At 54.7% G+C, this 27,512-nt stretch overlaps 2 protein-coding genes across 2 annotated transcripts; one reads left to right on the top strand and one right to left on the bottom strand.

Annotated features, from left to right (window-relative positions):
- Nucleotides 1-11,423: 11,423 nt before the first annotated feature.
- Nucleotides 11,424-15,905, top strand: SLC2A6 (solute carrier family 2 member 6). The gene is made up of 10 exons (XM_030961594.1): nt 11,424-11,524; nt 12,049-12,211; nt 12,521-12,727; nt 13,351-13,450; nt 13,971-14,182; nt 14,321-14,473; nt 14,761-14,869; nt 15,110-15,283; nt 15,521-15,666; nt 15,750-15,905. Exons 1-10 carry the CDS (start codon nt 11,424-11,426, stop codon nt 15,903-15,905), a joined length of 1,521 nt encoding a protein of 506 aa, XP_030817454.1.
- A 480-nt stretch (nt 15,906-16,385) lies between these two features.
- Nucleotides 16,386-27,512, bottom strand: CACFD1 (calcium channel flower domain containing 1). Its single transcript, XM_030961609.1, has 5 exons — nt 27,171-27,512; nt 22,552-22,624; nt 21,572-21,697; nt 21,358-21,465; nt 16,386-20,904 (listed from the first exon to the last, which is right to left on the bottom strand). Exons 1-5 carry the CDS (start codon nt 27,301-27,303, stop codon nt 20,811-20,813), a joined length of 534 nt encoding a protein of 177 aa, XP_030817469.1. The 5' UTR covers nt 27,304-27,512; the 3' UTR covers nt 16,386-20,810.

Raw genomic sequence — 27,512 nt, forward strand, 5'->3', positions numbered from 1 at the left:
TTCTCAATATTCACACAATAGTTATCTTTTAATTGCGAGAGCCAATCATCTCATTATCCATCTATAACACTTCCCATCCCTGCAGAGGGCAGAGCCTCCTCTGGGAGAAAAACCCAGGGCTTTGTGCTGGGCTGCCACCCCCTGGGTCCAGCCTCTCCCCTGAGGAGGAGGAGGATGATGGGGTGTCACCTCACTGAGCCCTCCAGCCCAGGATGAGCATCAGCATCGTGTCACAGCACTCAGCAGCCCTTGGAGCATGTCTGCGTTTGAAGCAAGCAAGCACTGGTTCAGGCCTAATTAAATTAGCATTAATCTGTTATCATCAGGAAAACACGCCAGGCCTCGAAGGGACAGATTAACGAAGTTGTTGTTGTTAGTGGAGAGGGTCAGAGGATGGGGATGGGGCACAGCATCACTGGGAGTGCTGTTTGAGCCCTGAACTCTCCATCCCTGCCTCCTCCAGGGTTTAAAGCAGGAAATCAAGGGGCAGTGACATCACTCACATGCTGCAGAGCACTTGGATGTCGGGCTACCAAGAAATGGGAGATTTTTCATCCTCTCCCCCCACTCTGCTGCCTTCCCCTGGGATTCCAAGGATGGATGGAGCAGGGGAGCAGCCAGCCCCTCCAGCTCCCAGCACTGGCCGTGGGGAGACCTGCTCCTGGCTCAGTTCTGAGCTCTCCCTGATGTCAGGGCGAGGGGTAGAGAGCAAGCACACGGGGAAACAACCCATTATTTATCCCCAAAAGGTCACCGAGCACCTTGGAAGGGGCTGGAGCTGGATCCCCACGGCCCAGAGGGGGCCAGTGTCTCCTCGAAGGAGAGGTTTCACAATTCATCTCATTTGCTCGCTGTGGCATTTTCATCACGGTAGTCCGACTTATGCAATTACATAAAAAACATCTAATGAAATCTCGGTGACACAAAACATGAACGTTTATATTGGCCTCCCCGTGCCGCGGAGTTGATTTTGGCCGGGCCGTCCAGACAGACATTCTGCATTCTTCAGAGATTAAGCATTGAAATGCTCCGGAGAAACCCAGCTGCCCGCTCCCCCTGCAGCCGCGCCGCTAATTCCAACCACATGCTCGGGAAAAGGGAACGAATCCCTTCCAAACACACGGGCACCACCGGGACCCGGCACCCCGGGCACCCCCCGAGGGCATCCCGGCCTCGAGCACCCGAGGATGCTCCTAAATAAACAGCACAGAGAGGCTGAGAGCTCGGATGGAGCGGGGATAAAGAAGGTCCTGCGGTGGGATTGTTGTGGAAATAAGAGGAGGAATGGATAAAGCCCATGCCGCAGCTCGCTGGGTTATCAGCCAGCCTCCAGAAAGAAATCATGAGCCCCAGAGGCTCTGGGCAATGGGACCTTCATCCTGGTTTGGTTGCCATCTCCCTGCTTTAAAAGTTCTTCTGCCTCCCATTAAAATTGAGCTGATCTTTAAAATAAAGGGGAAGGAAGAGGAGGATGAGGTGTGGAGGGTGGGGAGTTTGTCCACACAGAAAGCTGGGCAAGAAGTGACAGCCCCTGGGGTGGGGACAAGGGGAGCAGACACCCCATCCTGATATTGCCCCATCACCCCCGAGGTGTGGGTGAGCCCTGAGTGGCCCAGAGCACACTCAGGTGCTCCTGGGTGATGCTGCTTGTGGATGGCCACAGCACCGAGGAGCAGTCACTTTGCTGTCCCCAGCCACCACAAATCCCTGCTGCCCCCATGGCCATTCCTGTGTTTTAAGGCTCAGAGCAGTGATTCCACTGCAAATCCCACTCTGTGCCTGTTGCATCCTGAGGAATGCTGCTCATCTGTGGATGGGCTGTCTAGAAGGGCACCTGTCACATCAGGTGACACCACCAGAGCAAAAGCCACTGCAGCACAGTGTGCAGAGCTCCAAACCCTGCACGAGCCCTCACTGGTGTCCCAGGACAAAGCAGGGCAGATCCCAGCTCACGCCACCAGCAATTCCTCCAAGTATTGTTCAGCTCAGGGACAGGGACCAGCACTGTCTCACTCAGACGTGGCCACCAGGCTCCTGCCCCACACCACTGACCACATCTGGAGCTCTTGGAAAGCCCCAGACTGTCCCTTTTGTGGCAACAGAGGGGCTGAAGCACAAAACCCACCAGCCCCAGACCCTCGACCAGTGCCTTTATCTTAAGGGCAGAAAATTTTGACATGGGCAAAACAAGATGTGAGGGCTGAACCTGCTGCTGGCCCTGACCCTGCAACAACAAGGGGGGCTCAGTGAGCAGCAGCCCCCTCCCTTGGGCTGGAGCCCCCTTCCCTCTGGCCTGCCCACACGGGATATCTGCAAAGGCTCCAGCTTTATCACCCTGCACGGGAGGAGGAGGAAAGGCTGGAGGAGGGGAAGAGGGAGAGGAAAAATAGCCCCTTATTCCACTTTCATCAAGGAAGCATCCAGCCGTCCAAAAAATTTAATGTCATATTTTAGCAAGAAAAACAGCTGTTGTGGTACTTTAAGGCCCAGCATATTTTGGCCAGAGCTGCATGTTGTGGATATTGGCTGAGTCAAGGTTAGCTGTTAAAAGGCAGAAATTCTAGACCCATATGAAGAAACATCGCGTTCCTCTATATTCAGATAATATTTACTTCCAAGCCTGTTTTGTTTTGTTTTCTTCTCCCTCCTGGAGTGAGGCCTGGCCCTGGGGCTGTGCCTGCCCTTGGCATTGCTGCTCCCTGGCCAGGACAGAGCAGTTTGGGGGCGATGGGAAAAGCAAGGGAGGCTCAGCCTGGCACCTCATACTTGAGCTTCACCCTCTGATTTTCAGCCTTGCCAGGCTTTGTTTGAGCCATGCCTGGTGCACAGGGACAGAGAGAGGGACAGGAGCTGGGATGGAGGTGGTGGGTCCATCCCAGCAGCACAGGCACTGACAGGGGGTCAGTCACATCCCCATGGTGCCACAGCAAGGATGGGGACACAGGAGACACCATTGGTCCTATGGCACAGCAGCCACAGGCCTTTCACCACTCAGTTTGAGGCAAATTTCATTCCTCCCAAAAGGGAAAGATGCCAACAAATCCATGGCAGAAAAAGGGGGAGCAAGGTCCCAGGCCATCAATCCCCACTCCCCAGGAGGGGCAGCTCTATCATGGGTAAGGTGCAAACATTAACCCTACAAAACTTTAGTGTAATTTTAACACAGTGTTTTGCAGCTTTATTTTTTATAACTTTGTTCTGTCAGTGCAAATCTATTTCCAAGCTGTCACCCATTTAAACACCAGTATCCAGTGCTATGGCCAGGCTGTCAGGGGACAGGCAGGGTGCAAAGGTCTTTGTGAGGCAGCTCCTTCCAGCTCCCACCTGTGCTGTGAGAGCAAACAGAGCTGAATTTCTACCGGAATTTCTACTGGAAATGAAACCCCAAAAACCCAAAAGAGAGGCCATGGAGTCCCCAGGTCCCCAGACCCGTGTGAGCACTGTGCCACCCAGGCTGGAAGTGACTCATCTTCTCGTAAAGCTGGTTTGCTAAGGAAGAAAGAAAAGCTTTTGCCACGAAACAATTCCTCAGTGCCTGCCAAGCTCAGCAGGAGCAATCCACGCTGTCTCTGCTTCCCTGGAGCACCCCACTGTGGTGCCACCTTCGGAGCTGGACCCTCATCTCCCTGCAGCACCAGGGTTTTCCCCTCCACTCCCCAGCCCATGCCACGCCAAACCCTCACCACAGAGCCACTAAACACAGCCCCACATGGATCACCAAACCCAGACCCAGGGAGAGGAAAGGCTGTGGATGAAAAAAAAAAAAAAGGAAAAAAGAAAGAAAAAAAGGATTAAAAAAAAAAAAGTCCAAGGTGGAACCGCAATGTTTATAAAATGGGTCACTGAATTATACATAAAAATATTTTCCTTGTGGATGCAATTACTTCCTGGACTTGTTATTCCACAGATGCTTAAGTTCGCCTCAAGCAGCTCCAATAAATGCTTTACAGTCTGCAAGATCAACAGTAGCAGCGCTGGAGCGGATTGAGCAGCGCTGGTTCAAATTTGTCAGAAAACCACACTGTGTTTTCATGCGCACGTTTCAGAAACCCAAACAAAACCATTCCCAACCGTCGTGCTCCCTTTCCTTACGCTCCTTAATGGCTTTCACATGAGCTCCTCCAGACATGGGCACTGCCCCAGGGGCTGCAAACACCCAAAAACTCCAGGGAGCTCCCGGGAGGGGACAGGGACAGAGGAGGGGTGACACCTGCCATCCCTGCTCCTGGATTTTCACATCCCATCCTCCTGCAAGGCCTGGCTCACCCGTTAGGGACCCGGGGGGCAGTGGGATGTGCAAGGGGCTTAGGAGGCTTTCCCAAGGGAAATGAATTTTGGGGTCAGCCCTACCTGCTGGGTGACTGAGAGTTCAGGGGCTGCAGGGGACAGGAGGCCTGTGGGGTTTAAAAGTGCAGGGACAGCATCCCAGAGGAGCTGCAGCAAAGCAGGTGGGAAGGGAAAGGAGCTCTGTGGCATCAGCATATGGCTCTGAGTTAACACCCATGGTGAGGACATGGTTTTGGGGTTTTTTCTCCTCTATCCAGCCACAAAATTGAGAGAAACTCAAAGTCGTGAAGGCGCCTGAAGATTTTTCTAATGTTTATAGGCCCCTGAATAAAATCCTGGTGCACCATGAGCTTCCAAAACCTCCAATCCACTTTGGTTTAATTGAAGATATTTAGTGTCACTTTCAGTGATATCAAATGGGAGGGCTGGGGTGTTGGGGATAAGCCAGGATCACAGGACAGGACACTGTTATGCCATTAAAATAATGTAATATCTGCCCAGAAATCCTCAAGGGTCACTGCAGGACTATAGCCAGGTGGCTGTAACAAGATTATCCTATTTACAGATCTGCAGCAGCGCAGAAATGTGCTTTCAAGTCTCTGCTTTCACTCCAGATTCCATCCACGAGATTTTCTGACAGCAGGATAAACAGGTTAAAAGGTGCCTATAAAAATGGGCTTATCAGAATCTCCTGATTCCTCTGCTTTGAGGATGCAGCTGCCTCCCACTGGCCCTTGTATGGGAATCCCAGCTCATCCTGGCCTTTTTATAGGATGCTGCAGCAGAGGGAGCGAGTATCAGCTCTGCCCAAAATCCCAAATTAGCCACAAAATAAATAAAAATAAATTAACATTCCCACCCTGGATCCCAGCCGGGGGATGGAGCAATTCAGGAGATGGGGATGCAGCCACCAGCAAAGAGGTGCAGGGTCTGTGGGTCCCAGTGCAAAATTCCATGGAAAGGTGGGAAAAGCAGGGGCCCTGCTCCTGGCTCCTGGGGATGGCCCTGACAGGCCTCTAAATGCCAAGAGCATTTTTCTTCCCAAGGCAAAGCAGCAGGGGAACACCACACAACATGTGCCCCGCAGGGGATGGGCCCCACACAGCTCCAGCTCCCTAAGCCAGTGGTGCTGGATTGGAGGGGTCAGACCTGGCTGAAGGTGTGACTGGGGACACTGGGCAGGACAGGGCAGGGACAGGAGAACCCTGGGGACAGCACAGGGAGCATCCCTGGGGACAGCACAGAGCATCCCTGGGGACAGCACAGGGAGCATCCCTGGGGACAGCACAGGGAGCATCCCTGGGGACAGCACACAGAGCATCCCTGGGGACAGCACACAGAGCATCCCTGGGGACAGCACAGGGAGCATCCCTGGGGACAGCACACAGAGCATCCCTGGGGACAGCACAGGAGCATCCCTGGGGACAGCACAGGAGCATCCCTGGGGACAGCACACAGAGCATCCCTGGGGACAGCACAGACAGCATCCCTGGGGACAGCACAGGGAGCATCCCTGGGGACAGCACACAGAGCATCCCTGGGGACAGCACGGGAGCATCCCTGGGGACAGCACACAGAGCATCCCTGGGGACAGCACAGACAGCATCCCTGGGGACAGCACAGGGAGCATCCCTGGGGACAGCACACAGAGCATCCCTGGGGACAGCACAGACAGCATCCCTGGGGACAGCACAGAGCATCCCTGGGGACAGCACAGGGAGCATCCCTGGGGACAGCACACAGAGCATCCCTGGGGACAGCACACAGAGCATCCCTGGGGACAGCACGGGAGCATCCCTGGGGACAGCACACAGAGATCCCTGGGGACAGCACAGGAGATCCCTGGGGACAGCACAGAGCATCCCTGGGACAGCACACAGAGCATCCCTGGGGACAGCACAGGAGCATCCCTGGGGACAGCACAGGGAGCATCCCTGGGGACAGCACAGAGCATCCCTAGGGACAGCACACAGAGCATCCCTGGGGACAGCACACAGAGCATCCTTGGTACCTTAGGCCAGCCCCTCAGCACCTCAGGCGTCCCCAGCTGTCACTGTCCCCTGGTCTCACGCCCCACACAGCCCCTATGGGCTCTCCCTGGCTGCTGGCACTCTCCAGTCCCTCTGTCCCACACCCTGGCACCCTCCACCCTGCCAAGCCCTCCTGATTTTGCCATTTGGAGCGGCGGGCAGGCTCCAATGTGTTCCTCATTAGGAGGGGCAGACAGCCCAGGCAGTCTGAGCCCTAATCTCCTTTCCAGTTGGTGTCCCTCAGCAGATGTACAACAAGTGCTGGGATATTTTAGTGGGTATGTGTGGGACAGAGCCACTGGGGTTTTTTTTCCAGCCAGGGGGGATGGATAAAATGCTGCGGCTCCAGGCTGTGATGGACAGCAGGTCCAGGGAAGGCAGCTCTGCTGTGGTTTATTTTACCAAGGGCTTTGCTGGAAGTAGTGGTGATGAAGTTAACAGCCTGCAAGCCATAATTGGCTCACATTAAAGTAAGGAAATGATATGTTTTGTTTTCCCTTTTTTTTTTTTTAAATCATATTAAACAGGCAAAACCCACACAGAGCCAAAGAAGGAGCAGGCAGCAGCTCTCAGGAATTTAGGGGGGAGATTTTTTGTCCCAAGTGTAAAGAAATCCAGTCCTTTCCATCAAAGAAAAAATAATTTCAACTTCAAAATACCCAGCAGAAGTGGGCAAGGGAAGGGGGATCCAAAAAATTCAGGTTGTGGCATCACAACAGGCGCTGCTCCAAAGCCTGGCCCAGCAGCTCCAAAGGGACAGAGTAAAAAAAAAAAATAAAGTACTTAAAATATTTCTTCAAATAATTTTATTTATCCTGCCACCTGCCAGCAAACACAGGCTGTCAAAAACCTTGCTGGTGCCTCTGGATGTGCAGGATATTTCCTGCATTTGTTCTTAACATTCAATTTTTAGCCCCTGTGGCTGCATCCTGATGCGGGCTGAGCCTGGCAGTGGCAGAATCCTCGTCCCAAGGTCACCATCAGCCTCTCAGGCCTGCCCTGGAGACATCCCCGCAGGGATCCCCATGGATGTGCAGCCCTGTGCTCACCAAGTTCTCACCCAGCACCCAAACCCTGTCGTGGTTCAGCACCAGGGCACTGAGAGCCAGAGGGCCCAGCCCAGCTGGAAGCAGCCACATCCCAGCACTGGATTTTGGGGAAAATCCGAAAGCTCAGCATCGCTGGGGACAGCCAGCCCTGCGTTTGTCACTGCACAGGCGGCCCCACCACAGCACTCAGGCAAGGCAGGACAGATCCAAGGGGGACAAGGACATGCAGGGATCTCTCCCTCTCTCAGGAGCCACCACAGCCCTGGGGACATCCAGGATCCACAAGAGCGTCCTGCCCTGACACTGCTCACACCCAAAGCTGTCACAGAAGTCACAGTGAGTGACAAAGTCACCACATGGCACAGGAAGGGCTGGAAACCCAGAATCTTTCCCCACGTCCCCTTTTTATGCCCTGTCCCAGTTTCACTTGTACCCACGGCCAGTGGAATTTGTGGGTTGTGGGATTTCATGTGACATCAAAAAAAGTCCCACAAGCACGGTAAAATATCCCACTTTTGGTGCATTCCCCACCCACTGAAGGGCACACAACATCTTCCAGCTCATCCCAGCTCCTCAGGAAGCCAGGTTGGAAGTGGGACACTAAAACCCCTCACCCTAAGCATGGGGACATGAACAACCCCTCCATTTGCATGGCAGCAAGGAAATCCCTTAAATCCAACCATTTTCCAGCTTATAAACAACAAAAAAACCCCAGATAACCTCAATGGGAAATTCTAACTTTGTTTGGAAATGTCATTTCCAAATGGCACATGAGAAATCACACTCGGACCCAGCCCTGCTGACAGGCAAATATTTATCCCCACAACATTTCCACATAAACCCATCACTTTTGTCAGTAGGTCTGGACACTGGGAGCAGAGTGGGAAGGCAGGGAAAGGGAAGCCAGGAGGCACAGGGAGCACCAGCCCTGCCCAGCAGGTCAGAACCACAGCGAGTCCCTCTCAGATCACTGCAAGCTCCTCCAGCCTCATTCCGAGGCAAGATGCAGCTTTTTCCAAGGCATTCACAGCAAAGATTTAATAGGATTTCCAAGCTATTTGCACCTTTTTTCCAATACATGCAGCCCATGCCAGCCTCCCTTCCCAAAACCTGCAGCACTCCATCACTCAGCTCCGTGCTGGAGCGGGGAGGATGCTGTCCCACACACATTTCTCAGTCTATCAGGCAGAGTTATTCCTCTGCTCTGTGTTTGGATACTCACAAAGCCATTACCATCCCTCTCATGCACATCCATCATCAGGCCTTCAAACTCCAGAAAGCCCCAAAAAACCCTATTTTCCACTCACCATGCAGCCTGCCAGGCTCTGCTCTTCTACTCTGCGTTCCTTCATCCATCGAGAGACGTTTCAGCAAGTTCAGAGTCCGACCAAATAAACAGATGGCAGCCTGAAAGGTGGTGATTTTCTGCTCTGAGGGGGGAGTGGGGTGAGGGATTCAGCCAGGGAAGAGCTGAGCTCTGTCTGCCTGGTTGGAAAAGCTACCCTGGGTCCCAGGTGCTGGTGCCCACGGGGAGCTGGGGGTGCAGGCATTATTTTCCAAAGCCGTGGGGTTTTGGAAAGCTGTGGGAGGAGCAGCTGGAGCTGCTTGCTGAGCTGGGAGTCCCCCAGTTGCACCTCCCAGGGGTGTATCCAACACCAGGCCAGACCCCAGCAAGCACCCACCTTCTCCCCATGTGTCCCCAGCAGCCACCAGCCACCTCCTGCATGGCTCTGCCAACCCAGCACACGCTGATGTGCAAGGAAATATTTCATCATTTCACCTCTGCACCACCCTGATGGCTCCTCAGCAGGAACCACACTCCCCAAAATCACCCACAAAGCAGCACCACGCTGCAAAACGCCAGCTCTGCTCCAGCCTCAGGATGTGGGGATGCAGAGAGAACCATCCCTGCCCCAGCCCAGGGCAAACCAGCCCTGGGGCTGCCCCAACCCAGCACAGACACCAGGCATTCTTCCATCCTGATCCAGCACTCACCAGCTCAGACTCACAGCAAGATTTATGAAAGGATGTGGCCAGATGAGCGATAGAGATGGATAGCCCTGAGGAGTGACTGATTTCTCCCTTACAAGAGGGATAGAAATTAATTTATGAATTGGGTTAGTTGAGTTGCCAAGTGGCTTTGATGCTGGTTATTTTTTTGCATATGTTCGTGATCTATCTCCCAGCTGTTGGGGGGGAGGAAGGTCCTGGGGAGCTGGAGCAATGCATCACTGAGCCGAGGCAGCCAACAGCTCTCAACAAAACCAGATTGCCCTTTAATCAGCCAGGGGTTGCTCTGCTTTCCCAAAGTGGGCACCTCAGTCCTCCCTAATTCACCCTGGAGCTGATTTTGGCTGCAGACGAGCAGGAGCCACTGCCATGTGAGGATGGCCAAGCACAGCCCACCAGAGACAGCCCTGCCACTGAGTCTGCTCTCACCTCACCTCACCCACCCCTTGTCTGCCTTGGAAGGACCCACAGCGCATCAGGGAGATCTGGAGCAAAGTGGTGGATCCTTTATTCCTTACCAAAAATGCGCTTTTAGGGAAAAAAATAAAAAACACCGGGAAGAGGGAGGATGTGGTGCACGTTGTTCCACCACACCCGAGGGACCCTTTCCCTCAGGGGACACTCAGGGACAGACCAGCCCAGGGGCTGAGCCCTGAGCCAAGAGCAGCACAGACAGCAGCTCCCCCCGAGCTGCTCCCTTCCCAGAGTTACAGGTGCTTGGAGGGTTTTCAAGACACAAAGTAATTTCCTGCTTGAAGCAGTTGACAAATCTGCACAGAAACTGGAGAACCCTCTGTGTTTCAGGGATGGATGCTGCAAAATCATGTAGTGGAAGCCAGCCCAAATTCATGGAGAAAAGTGCAAGCAAGGGAGGAAACTGCCGGTGCCTGCTGATGGAAGGGCACAGGGACCAGCTCCAGGTCTGTTGTGACCTCCCTGCTCAGACCAACACAGAGCTGAACATTTTTTGGATGAGCTGTCCCGCCCACCCCTCTATCCCCCCAATCCATGACCTTTCTTCCTTTGGGGGAAATCAGAGCCCCGAGTGCCTGAGTCAGCTGTAAATCCCCTGCAGGATCAGACAGACAAGGCAGCTCTTGGTGGCTGCAGAAGCAGAACCAGCTTGCACAGAGGGAAGACACAGCAGCTCCTGAGGTGCCACTGCAGCCCCCACATGGGCTTGGGGGTGCAGAAACCATCCTCATATTCCAAAAAGCAGCAGGGGCCAAGGGGAATGATGGAAACAAGAGGAGCACTGTGGTAGTTTGGGGAAATAGAGCTTTTGCTAATTAAATCCAAGTGGCTCTGGGCTCAGAGCTAGCAAGACACAGACTAAACCCTTTCCTACAGCATGAGTTTGGACCTGCAGATGTCCCAGCACAGAGAGAGAAGCTGTTGGGGGGAGCAGGGTGAGAGGGCAAATCCACCCATGGGCAACCTGGGGCCCACCCATTGTGGCAGAGATGCTGCTCTTCCCCCTTTTCCATCCTCATCACTGCCCTTCATCCCCATCCCCTGCTCCTGTGCCCACTCCATGTTCATCCTCGCTCTGCTCTCCTCTCCTGCCTCTTCCCCACCTCTGTTCCACACTGGAAACCTTTTCCCAGGGAGGCTCTGGAGGCTCCCACAGATGGAATTTTCCCTTGTAAACAGAGGCAGCACTGGGCTGGTCTGACTGCTACCAGTTCCTCAATGGGACAGACGTGGCCTTAGCAAGGGGGGACGTTTCTGCTGGTGAACCGAGCTCTGTGAGGACCATCCCTGCCACTGCAGTGGGAGGGTTTGGTGTCTGTGGGGCTGGGCAGGGTGAAGACTGCAGGACACCCCTGTCACCATCACTGTCACCCCTGGCTCTCCTTCTGCTGGTTTTCCGGCCCCCCCAGTTTCCTGTTGAGGGGCAGCTGGGTGTAAACCCACGAGGCAGAGATTTCTGTGATTAGGCAACGCCAGGCAGCCTCTCCCCTTTCGCTTTCAGCTCCTTTTCTTCCCCTTCCCCTGGGCAGCCCCGGCATCCGCCCTGAGAGCAGCAGCAGAGCCCTGCACGGCCATGGAGAGCAGGGACCGTGAGCCCCTGGTGAGGAAAACGAGCTCCTCGTACCACACCTTCCCCGAGGGCACTGCCAGGAGGCTCGACAAGGAGTACCTGAGGTGAGGAGCAGGCTGGGGCCGCAGGCTGGGCAGAGGTTGGGCTGTGCCCCCCATCCCGAGGGCAGTGGGCTGGGGGGAGCTGGGGGAAGAGCTGTTCCAAATTCCTGCCATTGCTGAGCTGCTTTGAGACGGGATCTCATCCTGCCCAGGGTGGCTGGATGAGCCCGCTTGGGAGCCTGATGGGTTTGTGTGACTCTTATGGGGGCAAGAGGTCCTGCTGGGGGCACGGGGGCTTTGTAAGAACTTTTTCCTTGTTCTGTTGAGATGAACCGGCTGCTGCTGGGTCCCTGGTGCCACCCAGCTCCATCTTCTGCCTTTCTCGCTTTGTTGAACCCCCTGAAAACTGCCTGGCACAGACAGAAGCACTAACCCAGAGAAACCCCACCAGCCTGGGGCTGTGCAGAGCCATTCCCCAGGAAAATCCCTCCGTGGCTGTCACCAGAGCCTCGGCAGAGGCCGGAGGAAGCAGGGTTTGAGTTTCTGCTGGCATCCAACACGTCCCGGTCTCTCCGTGCCTCCCCCAGGAGCCTCCACAACAAGCGGCTGTACCTGGCCGTGTTTGCCGCTGTCCTGGGCAACTTCAGCTTCGGCTTCGCCCTGGTTTATCCCTCCCCCGTCATCCCTGCCCTGGAGGCTCATCCCAGCCCTGCGCTGAGGCTGGACCAGCACACAGCGCCCTGGTTCGGGGTAAGGAGCGGGGTTATCTCTGCCAGGGTGCGGGCAGAGCTGGGGGTGCCAGGCTCACACAGCGCCCTGGTTCGGGGTAAGGAGCGGGGTTATCTCTGCCAGGGTGCGGGCAGAGCTGGGGGTGCCAGGCTCACACAGTGCCCTGGTTATAAGGAGCTGGGGGTGAGGATGGGGCAGAGCCAGGGATGCCCGGGGGGATGCCAGGCTCACACAGAAGGGGTTATAAGGAGCTGGGGGCAGGATGGGTCAGAGCCAGGGATGCTCGGGGGGATGCCAGGCTCACAGCCCCTCTCTCCGCATGCCCCACAGTCGGTGTTCACGCTGGGAGCGGCGGCGGGCGGGCTCAGCACGATGCTGCTCAACGACTGCCTGGGCCGCAAGCTGAGCATCATGTTCTCGGCTCTGCCCTCGGCGCTGGGATACGCGCTGCTGGCCGGAGCCCAGGGCCTCTGGATGCTGCTGCTGGGCCGGGTGCTGACGGGCTACGCCGGCGGAGTGACCTCCGCCTCCATCCCGGTAATGTGCCAGGGGAATGCGGGGCAGCAGGGGCTGTGGATGGGCAGGGGGATGCAGGGCAGGAGGTGCTGTGGATGGGCAGGAGGTGCTGTGGTGCCCTGGATGAGCTGGGGGATGATGCTGGGGCACCCCGCTGTTTTTTGGAGGCACCAGAAGAGCCCCAGGGCTGTGTCTGGGCGAGTGGGGATGGGAGGATGCAGCACCAGGGCTGGGGAGGGTGTACCCGCTGTTGGTGCTGGATTTCCTCGCCTGCAGGAAAGACAAGGCAGGTCCTCGGCCGCTGCTCCTCCCAGCAGTTATTTCCTCCCAAACAGCAGGCTCGTGTTTCACACAGAGGGGAAGGCAGGGGTTGAGTAACACCAGGGCACCTCTTTCCAGTAACGGAGCCACTGGAGCACTTCTCCCACACCGGGGGCAGGAGGGAAGTGCTGCTGCCGGCCAGGCTGTCCCCTCCTCTGGCCAGGAGCAGCGGGACCCACCAGGTCCCCACCCCGAGAGGGCAATTCCCCAGCAATTTGGGTTTCCTCTGGTCACAGGGTGTGACTGTGAGGTGACAGAGGGCAGGAGCAGCGGGTGACAAGGGGATGTTGCAGCTCTGTGAAGTGTGTGCTGTCCCTGTGCAGGTTTACATCTCGGAGATCTCCCACCCGGGGGTCAGGGGGATGCTGGGTGCCTGTCCCCAGATCATGGCAGTGCTGGGCTCCCTCGTCCTGTACGCTCTGGGTAAGTATCTCTGTGGTGTCCCAGCGTCCAGGGAAACACTGTGGGGAGGGGGAGTTTAAAATAAACAACCTTCTCAGCAGGTGAGGGCTTGTTCCCCTCATACCCACCACCAGCTGAGGGGGCTGGACAGGTCAGTCACGCCCCTTGCCCTGGTGTGTGTGCTCTGAGGGATGAATCCAATGGGCCTGTGGCCATTGCCGTGCCCACAGATCCAGGTCCTGATGAGGTTTTGCCAGGGCTCAAGGGCAGCACACAATAATATCCCTGTACATCACCTGCCAGCCCATGCCCTGGTTGCAGCAGGATCTTGCTGGATAGTCTCAGATTTGCTGGAATTTCCCCATCTCCTACTGCTGGAAATGCTGCTGTAATAGGAGAGGATACATTCGAAATAGATATTTTTGTTATTACTATTTTTCCTGCTGGGTTTATTAAATGAAATCATTGGGGTGCCCAGGTGGAGGCAAGGCCAGGACACCCATTCCTGAGTGGTTTTTCCCCAACTGTGCTGCTCTGGCAGGGCTGGTCCTGGACTGGCGCTGGCTGGCCGTGGCCGGGGAGGTGCCGGTGCTTGCCATGGTCCTCCTGCTCTGCTTCATGCCCAACTCGCCCCGGTTCCTGCTCTCCCAGGGCAAGGAGGAGGAAGCCCTGGGCTCCCTGTGCTGGCTGAGGGGTCAGGACACAGATTATGCCCAGGAGTACGAGCAGATCAAGGACAGCGTGAGGAAGCAGGTGAGGAAGATCAACGCAGGGAAATGTAACATGAAAACTGCAAAATCCACCCCCCGAGCAACTCCTGAGCCACCCTCTGGATGCCAGATGGCTCCCAGAAGTGTTCTCACTTTGTGTTTCTGCCTTTGTGCCCTCCAGAGCCGTCGGGTTTCCTGTGCTGAGCTCAAGGACCCCTTCCTTTACAAGCCCATCCTGATTTCGGGGCTGATGAGGTTCCTGCAGCAGCTCTCGGGGGTCACCTGCATCCTCGTGTACCTGCAGCCAATATTCAAGAAAACATCTGTCATCCTGGTGAGCCCTGGGCTTCAGCTCCTGCTCGGGCTGCCTGGGCCTTCAGTGGGGGTTGCCCAATGCTCCCACTTCCCTACAGACACAAAACCCTTTTGTAAAGGACCTGCCCTGCAAAAGGCTGAGGGAGGACAGGGAGCAGGACTGGCCCCACTGTGTCCCTGCTCCTCCTCTGAGTTCAGGCTCATCACCTCCAGTCTCCTACTGGGAGAAAAGCCTTGGCCAAGCCATCAGCAGCTGTAGGCACTGTCCCTTCCCCCAGCTCAGCTTCCCCCATGGGTTTTTTGCAGAAAGCAGAGTACGATGCAGCTCTGGTCGGCCTGGTGCGTCTGTCCGCGGTGGCCATTGCTGCTGTGTCCATGGACAAAGCTGGCAGGAAGATTCTCCTGTTTGTATCAGGTATGGCTCTCTCCACTTCTCCCACTGTCTTCCCAAGGGAAGCTCCTATTGAAGGACTTTCAGGAGCTCTGCAAGTGTGCAGGAGTGGGAACTTCAGCTCTACAGGGCTCAGGAAGGGAGGCAGGGAGGTCTCTCTGCTTTGGTGGTGGTTCAGCCCCTCAGCAGGGGCATTCCCAGGAGCTTGGCATGGAGAAGATCACTCACCCCTCATTCTCAGTGTGCTGCTGCCTCTCTCCACAGCTGGTGTCATGTTGGTCTCCAACCTGACCATGGGGCTCTACATCCACTTTGAGCCAGCTTCTCACAACGGCACCGTGGCCAACACCACCCTGGTGAGCTCTGCCAACCTCCCTGCTGAGCCAACAAACTACATCACCCTCATCCCCCTCCTGGCAACCATGCTCTTCATCATGGGTAGGTGCAGAGAGCGCAGGACTGGCCACCAGCCAGGGGAGGGTGTTTCCCATCCAAGGCAGGGTGATGTGGAGCAAGGAGATTGGGTTTGGAGGTGGAAGGAAGGCCGATGTCTCTGGAAGAGCAAGAAAGGTGGCATGAGGAACGACATGAATGGGAGGGATGATGATTGCTCAGGGCTCTTCTGCACTCCTCAGTGAGCTTCAAGGTCCGATCCCCTCCCGTCCTCCCCTGCAGGTTATGCCATGGGCTGGGGCCCCATCACTTGGCTGCTGATGTCGGAGATCCTCCCTCTCAAAGCCCGTGGGGTCGCCTCGGGCCTCTGTGTGCTCGTGAGCTGGCTGACAGCCTTCACCCTGACCCAGTTCTTCCTCCCAGTCGTGGTGGGTACTGCCTGGGGGTGTCCAGCAGCCCCTCCCCAGCCCCTCTCTGCACCAGCTCACAGCTGCTTTCTGCTCCTTTCCAGAACGCCTTCGGCCTCCAGGTGCCTTTCCTGTTCTTCGCTGTCATCAGTGCTGGGAACATCTTATTCACAGGCTGCTGTGTCCCTGAAACCAAAGGCAGGTCCCTGGAGCAGATTGAGGCCTTTTTCAGGACTGGCAGGAGGTCCTTCCTGAGGTAGGAGCTGCCCTTGCCCAGGCTGAGGGCAAAGCAAACTTGTGCTGCTGGAAGTGGAGGCTGGAGCTCCCTGTGGGAGAGCAAGGGGCAGCAATGATCACCTTGCTCTGGCTGTAGAAGTTGCCAGCTGGAACTTTACCTTCTCCTGTCAAGCCTTGGGATGGGAGCAGGTCACCAGCAGGGTCAGGCTGGAGATAAAGGTGTCCTGGAAGAATAACAATGTGGGCAGGAGACTGTGGTTGCCTTTTCCTCAGCAGCCTGAGGGTCTGAGGGCTTGGCTGGAGCTGAGTTTACAGCAAAAGCTCATCATGTAGCTGCAAGAATAAAACAGTTTTGCCTCCAACTGCAAGACATTGCCTTGATTTGCAGAGAATGGAGGGATGGGAGAGGAAGAGCAGGACTGGGGCAAGGGGACCACAGCAGCCTGCAGCTCCCCAGAGCAGTCTCAGGCACTCAAGGACCATGAAAGAGGCAGAGCCAGATCTTTTGTATAAAAAGCTGCCACTTTTTATTGCTCTAAAAACACACATTACACTAGAAGCCTAATGAATAAGACCAAATACAGTTCACAAAGAAAACCCAGGACAAAAGAGTGGGAACAGACAAACATCCAGCTGTAGTGCAAGTGATTCCCTGTGGGAAAGACACAGTGAGTACTGACAACACCTTGTGCTGGGGTGGGTGCTTCCCACCACACAAAGAGGGAGGTGGATGTGCCTCCACCTCCATCACTTTGAGATTTCAACTGCATAGTTAGTAGCAAATCAGTCTTACCCCTTTCCTGTGTGTCCTGCAAGATTAAGAACCTTTTATAATTATTTTTTTAGAGCTAACCCGAGGTAAAACACGGCTGCAGGAGGTGGTTATGGCTGTGAGGAACAAATGGCCTTGCTCAGTCCAGCCTGACTCCTCCCAAAAGGGCAGAGGCACAAAGGCTGAGCTGGGACAGGATGTGCCCAAGCATTTGTCCAAGCTCCTGAAATGCACTTGGCACCCCGAGGGCTATTCCTTGGACATGCAGCCTGCTGTCCCGAGGGAGCAGGGGGTAAAACAGCATGGCTGAGCCAGCCCTCCAGATGTGCCAGCTGCCATTCTGATCTCCTGCAGCAGGAGATGAGAAATCACCTAGGAGAAGATGTGCTTCATCACAGCATTAATTTAAAACAGCCTCGGACAGAGGGAGAGTGGTGGGCCAAAATAAAAAACACAGAAAACATTCAGTATTAAACCTACCCTTTGCTGCTGAGACCCTTTTCCAGAAAGATGTTCAGCCCTGGCTGGAACACAACTTTTTCTAAGCATGGCCTGACTACAAGAGGTCTCAAGAGCCTCTGGTTTCCACTGACTTTCTGAAGATCAGGATTTCTGGCAGCCCTGTGCTCGAGCATTCTCTTTCTCACATGGCTATGGACCAGCTCTTGATATCTTCACTTCAGTGAAACCCTTCCCTGAAGACAGTGGATGTTTTTTCCTGAGGAAAAAAAATGACAGAGATGAATTGAGCTTCCCAGGGCTCAGCCTAAGGAGGAAATGCCCCACTAGGAAACGAGGTTGGACTCCAGCTCCTGAGAGAACCCCACTGGAGGAGCATGTTCTGAGTGACCTCCTTCCTCCAGCACAGCGAGTCCCAGGGCTTTTGCTACAACATTTGGAGTGTGAGAAATCACAGTGGCTCTTTCCAGAGGTAGAATGGTGTTTTTATTCACTGCACAGACACACAGAATCGATGGGTGTTACAGAGCAGCGAGCTCTGCCCTGCTCTTCATGCCCCATGGGCAGCCCCAGGGGACACAGAGCTGCCACACACGAGTGACAGAGGCATGGAAGAGTGGCACAGTGCATAAACCTGCCCTGGTGACTGGTGTGTGACAGGCCACTGCTCCCCAGGGGTCCTTCCAGCTCGCTGTCCTCAGCGTGTCACCCCCTGAGCCCTCACATCATCTCCTTTCCGAGGCCTGGAGAGCAGACCCTGCTCCACAGAGCCCCTCTGGATCAGCCATCCCACCTGCATGCCCTCAGCAGGGGTTGGGTTGAGCCTGTGAAACCTCCAGAGCAGGGTTTGAACCTCATTTGTCCTCACACAGCTCCAAGCACCCCAAGGGTGCCTCTAAACACAACTAACAACCACCATGCACTGGCATTAACTACTGGGATGCTACTCTACTCTAAAGCTCCTTCCTATCTCCACCAAGCAGGCCCACATGGGGGTGAGACCATCCACTGACGTCACTACAGCTCCTACAAGCCACCAGTGCTGTCACCAAGACTGTCTGCAACGCTGGCAGCATCTGGCTTGGTTCAGGCTGCAGCAGACAGCCAAAACTCCCAAGGGTTCCCACTCCAGACAGGCCCCTGTAGGAGTCACCACCCTTGGAACACAGATCTGAGACACCTCCAGTGGTGACAGCACAGACACTTCAAGCACTGTGGCCAAAGGCTCCAGCTCAGCTCTTTTAGGGGAGTCCCTGGGACCCATTTTCAGCTCACTGAGCTTTGCCACCCTCTCATGGTGGCAGATTGATGCAGATTTCTCCCTTGCCTCAGCCCCAGGGTCAGACCTTGCTGCTACAGAACACTGTGGCAGTGCTGCTGGGGCTCCTGCCTCGGTGCCAAGGAGCAGAGTGGGCCCTGCAGGTGCCCTGGAGCAGCACCCACCTGCCCCAGCCCCAGGGACCATGGCAGGAGGAGTGGCAGATGAGGGTCCCACCAGCTCTGTGCTCCCTCAGAGCACCCTGGAAGTCTCAGCCCTTGAGCTCTGCTTTGCCTTCAGCCTCCTGACACTAATGCTACTGCAGAACTACTCACAGAGCAAAGCTGTCACTACCATTGACATGCACCAGTCTGCAACATTCATCTACTAAACACTACAGAACTCCCCACACCCCCCTGAAATCAAAGCCTGTGCTCATTCCTGCTGCCTTTGCAGCACCCAGAGGTTTTTCCCTCTGGAGTACCCCCCCATTCCTCCTGCATGGCCCCTGCACTGCATCCAGCACCAGGGATCAGCCAAGGGCTGGGAGCTCCAAACCAGCACAGCTCTGAGGGAAAAAAACCTCCTTTATGGAAAAAAACCCAGGCTGGTGGTGCCTGCTCTGCACCCCAGACAAGGGGTGTTGGAGCAATCCCAGTTCAAAGGTGGGGGGAAAGGGGCTTTGCACAAAAAGGGTGCCCACATCCAGGAAATCCTGGCTGGTGGGAATCCTCACAGCTCCTGAGCTCCGGGGAAGAAGCAGCAGCTCACAGGAGCCAGCAGCTTGAGGAAGGGTAGGGTTGAAGGAGAGTTCTCAGCATGGACAGACCCCTCTGACAGACAGACAGACAGCACTGAGCCTCCAGCAGCATTTCTCAGAGCACAGCACAAGCCCTCTGTACCAGGGATTCAAACAGGGACACACAGTGCTGGTGGCTGTCCCAGTCCAGCAATTACAGCCCAGTTTTCCTCCCTTCTCTCTCCCAGAAGAGGGGGGAAACACAGTTTGTCAAGCTTGTGGCCCAGAAGAAGACAAAGGGGTCAAAAGACAACACACTTTTTTTTGAAGAATCTGAGAAACACTCTGAAGGCTGAAACTGGATTTTGCAGCAGCCAGGGCTGTCCCTGGGTTCAGAGACCCCTGGTGAAATGAGGCAGCCCTGTGAAGGACAGGAAACAGAGCACTCCTTTCTCCTATATCCAGAGAAAATGAGTCCCATCAAAGTACTTAAATAACTAGAAATAAATTATTCCCCTTTTTCCTAATCAAAACAAAAATCAACCATATAAAAATCAAATAAATTAAAAAAAAACTGGGGTGAGAAGAGGAGGATCTGGACTTAGTGAGCAGTTTTGTACTGCATGGTACAAAGCAAACAGAAAATACAATGTGAAAACCACAGAAAGAGCCTGGAATAGCAAAGTAAAACATCCCAGCTGTCCACACTGAAATGGTGCAGCCTCCTCTCTGTTTGCACAGGGAAGTTGTACCACCTTCCCATACAAAACCAGCTCAGGATTGATGCAAAAAACCACAATCCCAAAGACAAAGGCTGTACCAGGCAAGCAGAGCAGGTCCCTTCACAGAGGGATGCAGAGCAGAGTCCCAGGCTCACGAGGCAGGAATGCTCCTGCTCCTCAGTGACCCTCACACCAGCAAAACATCCCACTTGGCTCAAGAAACAACATCCTTTTCAGCTGAGGTACTGCAAATATTGTTTCCCTTCTGCCCCAGTAGAAGACTGAAGCTTAAGGAAAGTGCCCTTATTAAGACAAAGTAATTAATTCTCATAATTCAAGTAAATGGCAGTCACTGCCTGTAGCTGTACCCAGAGGAAGCAGGAACTGTGCTTTGGAGGTCCCAGGATCTGCCCAGCAGCTCTGGCAGCTCCCTTGATGAGGTGGATTTTATCTTTAAGTGGATTTTTGCTGGAAATCCTTTCCTGTGCACCGATGCCTCCAGTGCTTGGTCCCATAAATAAAACAGTGGAAGAAGACCAAGGTTAAGCACCAGGGGGTTTTAGGTGTTGTACCTGGGAAGGGCCATCCCAGGGAGTGTTCCTAAACATGTGGAACCTGCACTGGCAGGTCCTCTGTCCCTCCTCACCCATCCAGAGGGCAGTCCAAAAAAAAAAAAAAAAGAAAGGTTGTGAAAGCAGCACTCAGAGAGCCAGCACCTCTGCAGCAAAAAGAAAAGAAAATATTAAAAAACAGGGGCAGTGTTTGGGTTGAGGGCTGAGGAGAGAAGGAGCGATGTGCTGAGGTCTGGCTGCTGATGTGAGGAGAGGACACAGCCTGCCCCAGCTCCTGAGATTTCCACTTGCTGCAGGGTCCAGGGACATCGTGGTGTAGCAGGGAGTGGAGAGGACAGAGCAAAGGGCAGAGCAGCCTTCCACATCTTCACCATGTCCAGGAGATGCCACCCAGAGCTCGTGTCCTTCAGAGAGCCTGTCCCTCCAGGCTCCCCGTCAGCTTCTCTTCATCCATCTGCTTCTGCTGCTGGTGGATGCGGGCGTAGGAGATGGCATCTCCCCTGTGGGGACAAGGGACAGCGTTGGACATGGCAGGGACTGTCCCAGCTGGGCCTGCCTCTCCGTGCCAAGGGATTCCAGGGGTCAAACCACACTTGCTGCCCCTCCCAACCCCCAAAGCTGGGCCCATCCACCCAAAAGCTGTGGACAGAAGAGTGGGACCCCCAAAACTCAGAGCTTCAGCAGCCCCCAGGACCTTCCCTCACAGGGCAGAAGGGTGGGACCCTCAGAACCCCCAAAACTCAAAGTTTCAGCCCCCAGGACCTTCCCTCACAGGGCGCTGAGGTGAGGGAGATTTTCTCAGTGATGAGGGAGAACGTGGAATGATCCACACCCACACCTCAGCGCGGTTTGTGCGCGAGCAAAGCAGAGCCTTAGGGAGGCAGATGGGGCAGCTCTGGAGCTCCATTTCCCCCTTTCCCTGTCCTCCACACGAGCACCTGGACCTCTCTTACTTCTTTCCCAGGGCCGACATTCCGTAGAGCACGCCGGTGGCGAAGGCGATGGCGTTGCCCAGGAGCGTGGTCAGCGTCAGGCTGAGCGTGACGGGGAACACGGCCATGCTGCAAGACAGGGGCAGCCCTCAGAGCAGGGCCCCGCTCCCCACGGGCTGCAGGGGTGTTCTTTCCCCGGGGTGTGCCCACCGTGAACCCCCAGGAGCATCCTCACCCGCAGTAGAAAGCTGCTTTCTGCCAGGCCCGCAGCCGGTCGGCCCTGGCGGCCACGGCGTTGGCGAACTCGATGAACTGGCAGCAGAAAGGAGCCTCGCACAGGAACAGCACGCAGGCGTTGAGCCTCCAGAGAGAGCAAACCAGAGTTAATCCTGCTTTTAGGCACCGAGTGAGGGTCAGCAATGCCCCCCAGGCCCACAGAGAGCGGATATTCCATGCTCCGTGCAGGTGGAGAGGATGGTGAGGCCGGGCCCCGCTCTGCTCCCCCCTCAGTTCTTGATAATTTCCAGATTTCCAAGCCCTGCTGCCCCAGATTGGTTTTGGACAAGGGTACCTCAGTATTTGCTCTCCAGAGAGAGCAAACCAGAGTTAATCCTGCTTTTAGGCACCGAGTGAGGGTCAGCAATGCCCCCCAGGCCCACAGAGAGCAGATATTCCATGCTCCGTGCAGGGGAGGGAATGGTGAGGCTGGGCCCCGCTCTGCTTCCCCCTCAGTTCTTGATAATTTCCAGATTTCCAAGCCCTGCTGCCCCAGATTGATTTTGGACAAGGATACCTCAGTATTTGCTCTCCAGAGAGAGCAAACCAGAGTTAATCCTGCTTTTAGGCACCAGAGTTTGGGTCAGCAATGCCCCCCAGGCCCACAGAGAGCGGATATTCCATGCTCCGTGCAGGTGGAGGGGATGGTGAGGCTGGGCCCCGCTCTGCTTCCCCCTCAGTTCTTGATAATTTCCAGATTTCCAAGCCCTGCTGCCCCAGATTGATTTTGGATTAGGGTATCCCGGTATTTACCTAAAAATGCATCAAGAAATAATATAAACAGAATAAACCTAACATCTCAACCTGCCTGGCAATTCCCAGAGCCTGATGGATGTTTCACTCCCATCCACTGCCCAAGCAGGGCAGCTTTGCCCCCTCAGCAGGGTCTGGTTAATAATGCCTCCCTCCCAGCAGGAAAATGAAAATAAAGCTGCTCACATCATCCACACGCCGGCTGCGATGTTCAGGGGGTTGATGGTGACACAGTTCCAGAGACCAGCAAAGGCACAGGCTGGAAAGAAAGAGGTTTTCAGTGACCACCATGACCAACCCTGAATGCCCTTGGCCAGCACCTGTGGGCACTGGATGGTGGGTGGAAAGGTCTGGCGGCCCAAAAGGAGCCTGGAATGCAAGGGAGAGCCCTCCTCTAGTCTCCTTTTGCTCTGAGTGCTGTTCCAACAATTATTTCCCTTGTCTTCCACATGGAATCCACGATGTGCACCTGGATTTTATGTGCCAAGGTAGACAAGAAGTGCCAGCAGGTTCCACCTCTGAGCAGCACAGGGCAAGTTCAGCAGAAACATGAATTGTACACAGTAAAATAATAAATACAGCAGAGGTGAACCCAGCCTCTGCCACTGACTGCTGGTTCTGTGCAGCTTCACCAGAGATGGGCAGAAAAAAAAACAAGTTTGGGTCTCTGGTAATACAAAAGGAAGTGAATAAAGCTCAAAATAACCCCAGTGCTCCTGGCTCTGTTACTCAGGGAGAGGAACCAGGCAGCAGTGACTGAGCTGAGCTGCATCCACCTCCCTGCTGCCTCATTAAACTTGCAGAGTGTTCCTGGCACCTGATATGGGCCCTTCCCTCTGCCAGGGCCAGAGCTGGCACCAGGAACTCGAGCTCAGCTGGGAGGGCAGGAGACACACCTCAGCAAACATCATCACACTGTAAAACTTCACCTAAAATGGATTCTATGGCCTTTAAATGCTCTCTTGGGGATGATGGAGAGCAGCAGAGCCCCTCTCTGAGGATGAGACCAGCCCTGGATTGAGGATTTTGGGTGTCTGCTGAGGGAATCCCTGAGCAGAGCTGCTGTGAGCAGCCCTGACCTTCAAAAGCCTGGCACATTCTTGCAAGGTTTCTTTTATGCAGTTGCTGCTGAATCCTCAAAGTTCCTTTAAAAATAGTTATCCTTGTTTACCAGGCAGGGGAGCAGAATTGCAGGCAGTGACAGGACAGATTGAAGGTCATCCCGTGAGCAAATGACCTCCTGGTCTTAGGAAATACCAAAAAACATTATTTTTTAACACTTCCTAGAACTAAGTCCATAGGACCCAAAATCTTTTGGAGAGTCCTGCAAGAACAAGATCAGCTAGCAGAGGGGATATTCCAGAGGATGTGCTAATATCTGTGCTCCAAGGGCACTTCTCACCCTCCCATCCCACAGGTCCCACTGTCACTGTCCCCACACTGCCGGGGAAACTGAGGCACGGGGGTGGAGTGATCTGTTCATGGTCACATGTGCAAACAGCTGGAGGGGAGCAATGGCAAGCAGGATTCCTGGGAGCTGTGGGCAGCATGGAGAGCAGGGCCCAAACCAGGGGGTCCCAATTCCCTGTGACCACCAAAACCTTGGATGCTGATGAAGAGGAGCTCGGGGGAAGCATCCCAGGCTCGTGGCACTCGTTGTCCCCCAGGAAAGGACATTCCTGACAATAATGCTGAGTGACTTTCTGGCATTTTATAATTAGCAGAGCAGCAAAACCTCTCAGCTATCCCCAAAACACAGCAAGGGCTGGGGCAGGACCCTGTAGCAGAGCACAGAGGTCCTGGGCAGTTCCCAGCAGGTCTCCACCACACAACAAACCAAGGGAAGCAGAATGTTCTTTTCCAAGCAAGTTGTGGGTTTTTTTGCCTTATCAAACCAACTAAGGGTTGTTTTGCCAGGTTTCTGGTTTGGCTTTGTCCCCAAACACTCCAAAACAACCCTGCAGCACCGTGTCCCTGCAGCAGTCCTGGCCCAGCAAGCAGCCTGGTTGCCTAATGACCCAGGAAGAAGAGCTGAGCAAGCCCCACGTCAGCAGGAGCAGCAGGAAAGGAGTCAAAGGTTTGGGATCACAGGAGCACTGCCCCCAGAGCTGCTGCCAGCAGCCACAGAACAGCTCAGTGACTTTGGGCCTCCTTTGCAGAGCTGCTGGTCCCACACAGCCTGGTACCTCCTTGTCCCACCAGGGCAGGAGCTGATCCCACCCCTGCCAAGCCAAAATTTTGTTTTTAAAATATTTTCTTTTCAAACAGAGGCCTCACAACAGGGTTAAAACAGAGATAATGCTCTGTGGCACGTAAGCTATGGGAGACAGACAGTTCTGCCATTTGTTTAACTGCTGTCCCATCTCAAATCCCTGAGGAAGCACAAATAACTGGGAGCTAAAATGAGGGGGGAAGGACACCCTTCCCTACAAAGGCTCTATTCATTCCCAGCAGCTGGTCACTGTCCTCAACACAAGCCTATTTTTGCTCCTAGAGTGTTTTACAAAAGCCACAGACTCTCCTCGTCCCATTACAAACAGGAACACAAGGAGAGAAGGGACTTGGCCAAGGTCACCAAGCCAGCGTGTGCAGGAGCCAGAAAGGGATCCTGAACCTTGTCTGTCTGGTTCTTGCTCCAGCCCTTGGATTTTTCTGGCTGCAGCAAGCTGTGGCTGCAGGTGTTGCATGTGGCAGATGTTGTCTGCTGGTCTCACCTCCGCTAACGAAGTTTCTCTTCCTTTCTGAGGGAATTTTCCCCTCTGTAAGAAATAATCCAGCCCTGTAGCAGCATTAAAATCCAGTTGCTCGCAAAACTTATAAATTAGTTCTGTTCTTTCACAGCAATTGCTGAGAACAACAGCAAACTCCAGCCTTGCTGGTTTATTCATCACCTCTTCTCCAAACTATCCACCTTCAACAAGGTGATGCTGAACATTTTGAAGAGGAGTGTTGGTAGCACAGGGCACTGGTTGTTTTTTCCACAATTCCCCTTTTCCCTGCTCATAAGGAGAGTTTGTGCCTCATTTTCTGCCTGATAAAGAGACAGGGCTCCAGAGCCAGCTGTCACTCCCCAAATCTTTGGCAAACCCTGTTAAGAACCTGGCTCTTCTTCCAAAAGCTTCTCCCAGACTCACCCAAAGACATAAAACTCTCATCTTTCCTGTAAAAACAAGCCACGAGGTCGCAGAGCTGTGAACAAAAGGTTGGGAAAATAATCCAAGTATAATTCAGCTGCTTTGAAACACAAAGACAGAAAGGGAAAAAGAAGAAATTTGCACTTTCAAGCCACTCACGAGCTGCTATAGCACGAGGCTGGCAGTGCCACCAGCATGACCCACCAGCTCTTCACCCTCCATCCACATCACCCCGAGCTCTGCATGGGATAAAACTGCAGGAAAAGTGCTGAGGCTCCTGCTACAGCCACAACCCGTGGGAAAGAAGCTGCTCCTCTGAACCCCCACCTGGGACCTGCTGCACAGACACTTCCCAGCTGGTTCTCCTGGCTGCTGGCCGGGCCAGGAGCGCGGGGGCCTCAGGCAGGGCACGTGGTGTTCAGAGCAGTCCCACCAAATCCTGTCACACCTCCAGCATTTCAGCACCTAGCACAAGGAACGGTGAGAGCAGCACATGTTTTACCAGCCTGGCCAAAAAGGGCTTTCAGGAGCCTGCCAGTGATGCCACAGGGTGCAAATGTCAGCTCCGAAAACGTGGTGGGGTTGTGCAGCCCAGCCCCAAGGCAAAAGAAAGGATGGGAAGGGGCAGGCATGGGGAGAGGGTGATCAGACACAAAGCTCCAGCTGATGGAATAAATCAGGGCTGATTGCACTGGCTGAGAAACCTTCTTGTTTAACTTGAAGTCGTGGACCTGAAGCAGGAGAAATTCTCCATCCTGTGCTCTGCAGGAGATCAGACTAAGCGGTCATAACAGTCCCTCCTGCTTTTAAGAGCTATTAATCTCTCCACAGAATGTAGCAAAACAGCACTCCAGGACAGGCTGATTTCTGGCAATGCTGCTGAGACTCTTTCCCTGGGAAAATTTTTTTCAGCAGCAGGTAATTCTGAGCTCAGCCAACTCGCTCTGCGTCTGCAGCTCCGTTCTCTGTGTCCTACCAAAGCCCTTAAAAACACACAGCACAAACCAAAACCATTCTTCACCTTCAGCAAAACCCACAGGCAGGCCTTCTGCAATCAGCAACAGGAGCAATGGGAAACATGCTTTGACAGTCAGGATGGGGGGAAAAAACAAGTTGTAGGAACATATAAGCACCCCAAACTCAAATAGGATAAACCAAACCCTGTGGCCATTCTTCCAGCCCTGACCTGACCCCATGAGCCTGGTGCTCATAGTAAAACCATCCAAATTGCCTGCCAGGCACCAGGGCTCAGCTGCCGCTCCCATCACTGCCAGGAGGTGCCACAGCCAAGAAGAACCTTGGGGATTTGCAGATTGTCCCATGACGTCCCCACTGTGGGTGCCAAAGTTCAGCAGGCTCAGTGAGCACAGAGCACATCCCTGGTGTGCTCAGTGGGTACAGAGCACATCCCTGGTGGGCTCAGTGAGCACAGAGCCCATCCCTGGTGGGCAGCTGAACCCACCCTGCTGCAGGCACAGCCACCACTCTCCCTTCTGCCCCAAACACAGCAAACTAACAACCAGAGCTGTCACCAACCCATTACCCCAAAACCCCTTCATGGCACAGCCAACATGACTCCCAAAATGGGGTCAGGACCTCAAAACAAAGTCAGGACCCCGACAGGAGCTCTGTCATGCAGGAGGGGGCACACAGAGGGGAGGGGATACTCACACATGCCCCCGATGACCCCGGCAATCCTGCAGAGCCACCTGTACCACCAGGTCATGCCCTCATCGGCCGCTGCTGCCTCGGGGGCTGCTGCTGCTGCTGCTGCTGCTGGGAGCTGCTCATCCTGCGAGCTCATCTCCCCCCGCTGCCGGGGGCTCAGCGCCCTGCTGCCCACCTGAGCCCCCAGGTGTCACCCCCTCCTGCAGCCAGCCCTGGGGACAGCCCCTAAAGGCAGGCCTGGGCCTGTGCCCGTGTCCCCATGCAGGGCTGGCCCCCCAGGGCTGACAATGGAGGGTGGCTGGTGCAGAGCGGTGATGCCAGCGGGCCTGGAGCTGCTCCACGGCC

The sequence above is a fragment of the Camarhynchus parvulus genome, chromosome 17 (genome assembly GCF_901933205.1).
Source record: "Camarhynchus parvulus chromosome 17, STF_HiC, whole genome shotgun sequence".
In the NCBI taxonomy this organism is placed as follows: Eukaryota; Metazoa; Chordata; class Aves; order Passeriformes; family Thraupidae; genus Camarhynchus; species Camarhynchus parvulus.

Excerpts from the sequence above, each read along its gene's own strand:
- SLC2A6 (XM_030961594.1), top strand. The coding sequence starts at position 11,424 with ATGGAGAGCAGGGACCGTGAGCCCCTGGTGAGGAAAACGAGCTCCTCG. Across the intron at positions 12,212-12,520 it reads ACACAGCGCCCTGGTTCGGG|TCGGTGTTCACGCTGGGAGC; the intron begins GTAAGGAGCGGG and ends CATGCCCCACAG. Across the intron at positions 14,870-15,109 it reads GATTCTCCTGTTTGTATCAG|CTGGTGTCATGTTGGTCTCC; the intron begins GTATGGCTCTCT and ends CTCTCTCCACAG.
- CACFD1 (XM_030961609.1), bottom strand. The coding sequence starts at position 27,303 with ATGAGCTCGCAGGATGAGCAGCTCCCAGCAGCAGCAGCAGCAGCAGCA. Across the intron at positions 22,625-27,170 it reads CGGGGTCATCGGGGGCATGT|CCTGTGCCTTTGCTGGTCTC; the intron begins GTGAGTATCCCC and ends CTTTCTTTCCAG. Across the intron at positions 21,466-21,571 it reads AAAGCAGCTTTCTACTGCGG|CATGGCCGTGTTCCCCGTCA; the intron begins GTGAGGATGCTC and ends CCTGTCTTGCAG.